The 9843-nt window shown below is 40.2% G+C and overlaps 1 protein-coding gene across 1 annotated transcript in view; it reads left to right on the plus strand.

The window, feature by feature from the left end:
- LOC113959087 (Golgi phosphoprotein 3) overlaps positions 1-6356 on the plus strand; it is a 67725-nt gene extending 61369 nt beyond the window's left edge. Inside the window, exon 4 of the mRNA XM_027667855.1 lies at positions 5932-6356. Coding sequence (XP_027523656.1) covers positions 5932-6356 — 425 coding nt within the window. The remainder of the gene's footprint in view (positions 1-5931) is intronic.
- The last annotated feature ends 3487 nt before the right edge of the window (positions 6357-9843 follow it).

Consider the following 9843-nt stretch of genomic DNA (forward strand, 5'->3'; position numbering starts at 1 on the left):
CCATGTCCTTATGTTGGCAGTCCCAGAGCTGGATGCTGTACTCCAGGTGGGGTTTCATGAGAGTGGAGTAGAGGGGGAGAATCACCTCCCTTGACCTTTTGGTCATGCCTCTTTTGATGCAGCCCAGGATACGGTTGGCTTTCTGGGCTGCAAGTGCATGTTGCTGGGTCATGTCACAGGGTTCTCATTCACCAGCACCCCCAAGTCCTTCTCCTCAGGGCTACCCTCAATCCATTTTCCACCCAGCCTGTATTTGTGTTTGGGATTGCCCCAACCCAGGTGCCGCACCCTTCACTTGGCCTTGTTGAACCTCATGAGGTTTTCACAGGCCCACCCCTCAGTCCTGTCCAGATCCCTCTGGATGGCATCCCTTCCCTCCAGCATGTCGACTGCACCACACAGCTTGGTGACATCGGTAAACTTGCTGAGGTTGCACTCAATCCCACTGTTCATGTTGCCAACAAAGATGTTAAACAGCACCGGTCCCAAAACCATCCCCTGAGGAACGCCACTTGTCACTGGTCTCCTCTTGGACATCGAACCGTTGACCACAATTAGATCTCATCTTTACAATTGCAGTTAACACTTTTCATACACCTTGCCAACATTTCTTTTCTCAGGATGCATAAATTAATCTGAAATTAACAATGACCATCTTTTAACATGCAGTGCTTTTATTTTTTGTTTGTTTGGGTTTTTTTGAGGGTTTGTTTTTAGGGTTTTAGCCAAATTCATGACTAAAGTTTGTCCTTTTTTTACAAATACACAAAATGCAGCTTCCCTGGAGTAGATCGGAGCTGTACTTATTTGTGTAAACATTTGTAGTGGTTTGAACCAGGTTTTCTCCCTGAAGCTAAGAAGGTGGTAACCCCCAGGGGGTGGTGACACTTGAGATTTGAACCAATCTGCGCTCCTGCGAAATATAAACATACCACAAGCAGACCAGAAGAGAAAGAGTTGTAGTTTTGGTGTAGAAGTGGTAGCCATGTTGTAGGAGCCACGAGGAGAGGGTAGAAGCTCTCGGGGGGGGCTTCTGCCCCCCCCCAGCCCCAATTGGGGGCTGCAGGGACCTGGAACAGCATAAAGCTGGGCTAGGTGCCTGTAGCTAGAAGTTAAGGAAGTTTTCTCCACCGTGAGTGAGCAGAGACAGAGCAGAAGCAGTGGCAGCGTCCAGAGACTATGGCTAAAAGCCAACAGATAAGAACTGAACTGTAGAAGCAGCAAAACAGCATACAGCCAAGGAAGATACAAAGTTGTCTGAGGAGAGAGCAGTAGAGAGACAGAGTTTTGGGGGTAAGAACTGAACCAGACCCCCCAAACTCCTTGGAAACCCCTCACATCCTAGACGGGAGGAGTGAAGTGCAACATGCACTGCAGAGAAGAACTAAGAAGCTCAATCGTCCTGAGAGCTCAGCCAGGACAAAATGTGTGGAAGGTGGACCTTGGGCCGTCCCTCGCTGCAGCTATAGAGAAGCTAGTAGCTTGGAATCAGAGTCAGAAGTTCTACAAGGAGCTTGAATCTCCTGAAGATACCAGACCGTCACGGAGACTCCTATGCTTCGTTGATATGACCATGGTGGAGCGACCTTCGTCTGGGGTGAACACAGCCCACGGAAGATTCCTCGTTTGGAAGATGAGTGGCCAAGGGGCTTGGATATCCCCTCGTGTGTGCTGGCAGAGATCCAGCAACAGCTGCATGCATGAGAGAGAGAGATAGACTGCTACTCTGAAGAAGCTGCTGCCCTGAGAGCTGGAAGGGATCTTTCCTTCTTCCCTCCTGGACTTTTATTTGGAAGGGAGAAGAGATTTGATCCATTGTAAATACGATTATGTCATGGTAGAGATAATTAATATTGTATATAATGTATCGTAGTATTTATTCATGTGTACAGTCATTGTAATATATTCCCTTTCCCCCATTCTGAGTCTCGTGTGATTGTCTGGAAAACACATCTCACACTGGGTTGAGATGTGGGAGGGGGGATGGAGCTAGGGAATTAGATTTTGGGAATCTCAAATCATGACAACATTGTAGGAAAAAAACCCAGTTTTGTTAACAGTATGACTTTGGGAGGTAGGGGGTAATAAGACGAAGTTATACATCTAAATCTAATTGTTACTTGTAACAACAGAAAAGTAAGAGTTTAAATAATGACCAAAATGCCTTCAGCTTTCTCTGCCTTCTTGTTTTCATTATGTTCTTCCCATTTGTCCCATACCACTTGAAGCAACCTTCCTTGCATACTTGCATATAGTTCATACTTGATGCCCTTGCCATCCCTTCCATCTTGCTTATTGTCTGTCAGGTAAAGGGGGGAGAGAGTAGAACAAAGTAGCCCTTGTCAGGGGCTTGTCAGGGGCTTGTCAGGTGTGTCTGCTGCATAGCCTTGCAGTTTAGTTCTTGTTCAGTTCTCCTTCACTTTTATAGCCTTTGAAAAAACTATTTTTCTTGTCCCAAATACATAATTTGTGCTGACATTTCACCTTCTCTCACAGTGTAGATCACATCAAGTTAGTATTGATTCCAAAAAGGTCAACTAATGAATGAACAGTGTTGTAGGTTTTCCTTGAGCTGAGCTAAGGTTTTTCTGACCCTGCTGAGCTTTGGCTCTGGGAAGATAGTTATCGTCAGTGCTGTGGTTGAGACTTAGATCACTCATTTTTATTTACATGTATGGCATTAAGGTTCTTTGTGTTTCCTGTGCTTTAGAGAACTGTCGCTTAAAGAAAAATATTTTGGTGTTTTGTTTTGGGTTTTTGATAAAATCTTTTATAATTTTGCTTTAGGGTCTGATCCTGGAAAATAGCTACTCTATCCATAATTATCAGCAATGTGAAAAATGCTGCTTCAAGTTAGTGTTCAAAGCCATCATGGAAATATTTATATGGACATTTAAGGTGGTGTTTTCTAGGTTGATCTTGTTTATAAGATAGCCTCTAAGGGAAGCAAGTATAGGGAATACAGAAGCTTGAATCAAAATGTCAGATGTAACAAACATCTGTCTGTGTTTGAAGCAAGTGCCAGTGTAATTGAGGAGATTGATCACAAGGTGTCACCACAGCATTGATTTTTATTCTTGTATAGCCACATCCACCTAATAAATTTAGAAACATCTAGGAAATTACCTTTGCCCTGTGAAACAATGTAAGGGGACGAATTTTTTTTGTTGGTTCTTTGGTGTGTGATAGCTTCATTCATGATCAAACTGGGGAATCACATCAGATGAGAATGTGATTCCTACAAGGACTTGTGGAGTTCAGGTCTGGATGGGTTTTCTACCTTTCACTATGCAGTTGGTGTCACCTAATTTTACTTGTCCATTACTTGAATAAAGTGTACATCACCTTCCATCACAATGGGAGAAACCTTAAAGTAATCTGTGTATTATTATTATTCATTAACCAATGATTTTTTAAAAAGCTTTCTTATATAGAAAGGCCAGGTTGGATGGGGCCCTGGGCAACCTGATCTAGTGGGTAACATCCCTGCCCATGTCAGGGGGGTTGGAACTAGATGATCTTTAAGGCCCCTTCTCACCCAAGCCATTCTATGACTCCATGATAGAAAATCTCACATCATTTATGGGAAAACCCTCATCTATCTATGAAATGTTTTACGCTGGTTTTTCACTCACCTCTTAAAATGCATATGCTTTTTTATATCACAAAGGGATTTTAATACTTACAATAAATACTTAGGTACGCTGGACCTAAAATTTTAGCTTGTTAAGTAAACCCTTAAGCAAAGATGTATTTCACAGAATATGCTGAGTTGGAAGGGACCCGCAAGGATCGTTGAGTCCAACACTTAACCCTGCAAAGGACCATCCCCAGGAGTCACACCGTGTGCCTGAGAGTATCATCCAAATGCTTCTTGAACTCTGGCAGGCTTGGGGCTGTGACTCCTTCCCTGGGGAGCTTGTTCCAGTACCCAACCACCTTCTGGGTGAAGAATCTCTTTCTATTACCCAACCTAAACCTCCCTGACACAGTTTCAGGCCATTCCCTTAGGTCCTGTCACTGATCACCACAGAGAAGAGATCAGTGCCTGTCCCTCCTCTTCCCCTCATGAGGAAGTTGTAGACTGCGATGAGGTCTCACCTCAGTCTTCTCCAGGCTGAACAAACCAAGTGACCTCAGATGCTCCTCATAAGGCTTCCCCTCAAGTCCCTTCATCACTTTCGTTGCCCTCCTTTGGACGTTCTCTAATAGCTTAATATCTTTCTGTATTGAGTCTGGCTGAACTGGAGTCCATTTCCCCATAGCAGCCCTCACAGTGCTGTGCTTTGCATTGGTAGCTAGAATGGTGTTGATAACACAACAGTGTTTTGGCTACTGCTGAGCACAGCATCAGCACTGTAACATTCCTTCCCCAATCGAGGGCAAGATTCTGGGACAGAAGCAGGCCAGCTGACTCAAACAACCAAAGGGATATTCCATACCATATGACATCAGCTCAGATATAAAAGCTAAGGAAAGGAGGAAGGGGGGGCATTCATTGTCTGCAATGGTTGCCTGCTAAGAAACCATTATGCACTGCTGAAGCCCTGCTTCTCAGAAGTGGCTGGCCATCATTGCTGATGGGAAGTAGAGAATAAACCTTGTTATTTTTCACTTTGCTTTTGCATGGGCAAGCTTTTGCTTTGCTTCTGCTTTAATAAACTGCCTTATCTATTGAATGGAGGGGCATGAACAGATTGCTCACAGACCCTTAGGGTTGGCAAAATGTCAGCTTTATTAGGAGAAAGACAGATTATATAGTCTTCATGACGCTTAGTTCTTGTTCACATTACATTGGTTACATAAGGAAAACATACTTTGCTGTCCGCTACTAATTGGATCACAACAGGTGGTCATAGGAGATGAGAAAACCTTATTCACCTGCCAAAACTCCTCCTTGGCATCTGGCATAAATCCACTTTTGTTCTAGCTTTAGCTCCTGTAGCCATCTTAACTAACTGATCACACCCAAACTGTGCTAAAGCAATACACACAGAAATGCAAGGGAAATTGTTCACACAATTTCTATCCTGCAACACTTATCCCAACCCATAAGTTGTTTTCCATCTTATTCTCTCTCCCCTTTACGACTTGGAAGGGGAGTGATAGAGTGGCTTGGTGGGCACCTGGTGTCCAGCCAAGGTCAGCTCACCACACTTTCTTATATTGCGGTGACCAAAACTGCACACAATATTCAAGGTGAGGACCCCACCAAGTGCTTAGCAACTTTGTCTTTCTTGGTAGCTGTTGATGCTGATTTTGTGCTTTTAAAATTTCCTCCTCTAAGCACACACACTTCAAAGTGCCCAGTTCTCCTGCCTTTACAAAAAAAATTTAGAAATAATTTTTATAGAAACATCAAAGCCCCTGCCCAACATGTGCCTGTGTGTAATGCACGCACCTACACTCACACAGCGCATGTCACTGTTTCATCTGCTGAGGGCAGGAAGGGAGAGAAGAATATAAATATGAAGAAATAGAGAAGTGAGGAGGACGTATAGTGTAGGTGTAGCTTACTCTGTGGCAGAAAGAATGGCAATGGCACTTCTTCCAGCTTCTGAATTGATAAAAACCTGGAAGTAGACAAAAGGGACAAGATTGGAGGAGATTTTTATTTTTGGTTTTATTAACTCTGTCTTCATGACTGTTTGTGGTGTTTTGTTTGGGGGTTTGTTTGTGGGGTTTGTGGGGTTTTTTTCTTTCCCTTCAGTACAAGAATGCTTATTTGTCATATCCCTAATCAAGACATGGCTTAGTAGCATTTCATCCAAACTTAAAATGCTGACATGAGCACAATATCTTAGTGTAATAGTCAGCTATATGAATTTGACAGCTCATTCTGCAGCTGGGGGGCAGGAGGAGGGGAGAAGAATTGCCGTAATAAATACAGCTTAAACTTTGCCTGACTCTTGGTTTTTTCTTTTTTTTTAGGTGAAACATGGAATCCACTGAAGTTGCACTACCAATTGCGAAATGTCCGTGAAAGGTTAGCTAAAAATCTAGTGGAAAAAGGCGTACTGACAACAGAAAAACAGAACTTCCTTCTTTTTGACATGACTACACACCCTCTCACCAACAACAATATCAAACAGCGCCTCATCAAAAAGGTTCAAGAAGCGGTTCTTGACAAATGGGTGAATGACCCCCACCGCATGGACAAGCGCTTGCTGGCACTTGTTTATTTAGCCCATGCTTCAGATGTTCTGGAGAACGCTTTTGCCCCTCTTCTGGATGAGCAGTATGATTTAGCCACAAAGAGAGTGCGGCAGCTTTTGGATTTAGACCCTGAGGTTGAATGTATGAAAGCCAACATGAATGAGGTTCTATGGGCTGTTGTAGCAGCTTTCACAAAATAACTGTGCTCAGACTGAAGTGTTCTCTCTTCTCTCATGTAAACCAGTTGTTTTTCTTCTACTGACTATTCATGTTTTATGTCATTTCTACCTTCTCACATGATGAATCAACTCTTGTATGATAGGAATTATGTGGTGTATTCCCTCCTTCTCTGTGTATCTGTATACAGGATTCTGCTGGTACAAGAGACTTTCCCAGTTGAAAACAACAGAAAAAGTTTTTACTGCCATATTGGCATTCTATTTCCTATTCAGTTTTGAGTTATACGAAATACTTTGTTCAATCTATTTTTCATCTTACTGCTATTGAAGTGGTTTAACACAGAAAGTACCTCAAGGAGGAAATGTGCATGCAGTTGGATCACTAGTCTCAGCTGACACAGATGTGTGCATGCATCAATACTTCTGCAGTACAACTCCTAACAGATTGAAGAAGGGCCTTTTAAAATCAGCAAAGCTTCATGTTGAAGTGTCTGTCAGGGCATTTTATATACAGATGTTGTTTCAATTATATCTCACAAAATTACTTTAAAAGCAGAAATTCCATTAAGCAGCTTTTTCAATAGTTCCTGTAAAATGCCCCATAAATTTTACTTTTCATGCAAGTCTCTTGTGTACTTATGTTTACATTAAAATGATAACTGAGTCATAAGTCTAGTGTTGAAAGGTCCAATTGTTTCATAAACCTGTTTTGGGATGGGATACATTCCATTATATTGTATATATAGTTCAAATTGTAAATTAACAACTGACCTATCTTACTATTTTGCAAGATCTACTTAGTTTTACACCTGGTCCCCCTTATTTGCCATCAACCATTTGATGGAAAGAAAGGCCTCCTATAAAGAGTATGTATGTGAAAGCTGTTTGTTTCCAGTGTCTACGGAATTTGCCATCCAGGTATTCTAAGTCTATGCATTGCCTTTGATAATTACTGCATAGAAAGAGACCACTTTCTATCATTATCTGTACTTTTTTTTCTTCTTTTTTTCCCCCTCCTGTATGGAAGAGGCTTGTGACTAGTACAATTCTTTAATGCAGTTTTTAATTTTGGTTGTACACAAATTAATATTTGTTTCTTAAACCTCTCAATCTATTTTACACTTAAAAAACAAAAAGTCAGTTCTACCAGGTGTTGCATGTAAATGGTTTGCAAGTAATGACTGCAATTCAGATGATTAAAATTTCTGTAATGGGATGCTGTGCTATATTTTAATTTTTTGTATACAATTATGCTGATTAGCACACTATTGTAAAATATATACATATAAAACTTTGTCTTTTTAAAAATTTATTGCCTCTTTGCCGCTGCTTGTTATCTCCCATTGGTTTCACAGTGCAAATATTATGCATTGAACAAATTGAGCATCGATTTATATGTATTTTTTTCCCTCATAACAATGAAGATTTATAGAGGGGCTTACAGGTGTCTAGAAACTTTTTTTGGTTAATATTCAGAGCAACAATGCTAGATGGTATATAACTTTAGAGTTAAAATTTAAGGGATCCCTTTATCTGTATAGTAACTTTTTACCTACAGTAAATAAACTATGATCTTAAAAGTGCCTGAAACAGAGCAAGCATGTAATTTTTTTGTTGTTGTTGCTAATTAGAAAGGTTTTATTGCTTAACTGAAAGCTTTAGTTAATATCCTTCTTCTTAGAAAGAGAGAGTTTGTATTAAGTAGATCGAACTGACCTAATCAGCAGTGTCACTCAGATCTGCAGGATTCATGGCTGAGATAGACTGAGTTAGCTTATAAGTGTGCAGCTGTGCCTGCCATAGGTAGACCTCTTCTATCTTAAGCAGAACTCTACAGCCTCATCTGTGACTGGACTTCCAATTTTGCACTTAATTTTAAATAATTTAAATGCTTAAGTAGTTGATTTTAAAATACAACTTAAATTCATCATATGTATATAACCTTTCTTTAATAAAGATTTTTAAAACATGATCCTTAACATTTAGTGGCATACTGTTCTTTCAATTCTTGAATTATGTTTCTTTAGAAAAATTAAAGTATATTGTAAGGTATTTCAAACTTTGGTTTACAAATAAAAATATAAACAGTGTTCCCCCATCTGTAAGATGCTGTGTTTAAAACCTTGAGGACCTTTGGCATGAACTTTGGACATTTTCTTTTAAACATTTTCAAAAAGTGATTGCTTTAAGTGGAGGAAAAATGAAAGTTGCTGTGTTGCTCATATTTGAAAGCTAACAGAATACTTTCTGTACTTTATAGTATATGTTAACTCATTGCTTTCATTGTCTCTCTCTCTCCTGTGGTCTGTTTTCTCATTTTCTGTTGCTGTTTGAGAGGAGAGAAAATTAATTAGGTGGAAAAATCAGAAAAAATAGTAAAGTATTTGTGAGAAAGTTGAGTGCACAAAACTTTAAAAATGGCTTTGAAAATCTAAGCTACTTGAAACATGCTTCAGACTGAAAGTGTCTTTTGTAGTCCTTTTTCTGTCCTCTCATCTTCATTCTGTCAGTATTTTTCATGTTCCTGCTAGTTTCATGTTACATTGTGAAAGATATTGGGATTTTGTCACCCTTATAGGCAACATGGTTTAAAATAAAGTCACTGTTCTTTAATCCCTTCCAGAGAGAGGGTTTTTGTTGTTTTGTTTTGGGGTTTTGTGGGGGAGGGGGGTTCACATAGAAGATAAGTGCCTACAATATTTATCACTTTTATTTTGCTTAAAGATAGAACCTCTGTCTGTGATGGGGAGAGATTGTATTTGGTGTATCAAAGAACTTTAAGTCACAAAGGCTTTGTGAAGAGTGACAGTATCTTTTGCTAGACCACCTGGCATAAGCCTGGATGTTTAGGGGAAATATATGAGCTTTTGGAGTCTTGAGTCCTATGTTGTGCTTTAAAAACCCCAGAACCTCATGAGTGCTACCAGACCTTATATCTAACAAAGAAGGTACGTTTGTAGGTTAACAGGGACTGATTTAGCAAACATCCTTACCTTTGTTGTCATTTCAGGTTCTAATAAAATGATTAAACATGGGAGACTGCTTTGTTCTGATGAGATTCAGGTACCCTTCTTTCTGTTAGCTGCTACTGCAGCTTATAGAGACCTGGAGACCTGGTTTTCAGACATATTTGGCTGCTCTGGATCCTCAGCTCTCAATGGCCGCTTAAAGCAAAGATCGCTGTCATAACCTGAACTGAACCTGTGCCTCAAGGAAGGGGACTCATTCTTTTAAAACAAAATTTAAAGTGAATGTCAAAAACATGATTCTGAAAGATAAATTCATAAGCAGCATATATATAATTTTACAGTCCTTGCGATTTACATCCACTTCTCCTGTGTTTCTAGAGATGATTTTACAGTGAAACTTGTGTGCCATACATGATGCTTTAGAGGCAAAAGTTGCATAAATTAGCTACAAAAGGATGGTGACTGAGTGCTCATGTGTTCGTGCCCATTTCTCCTACAAAGTGAAGACATATTAATTAATGTATTCTCTGTGAACTGGA

Source organism: Corapipo altera, unplaced genomic scaffold (assembly GCF_003945725.1).
Source record: "Corapipo altera isolate COAL_440 unplaced genomic scaffold, ASM394572v1 61085, whole genome shotgun sequence".
NCBI lineage: Eukaryota > Metazoa > Chordata > Aves > Passeriformes > Pipridae > Corapipo > Corapipo altera.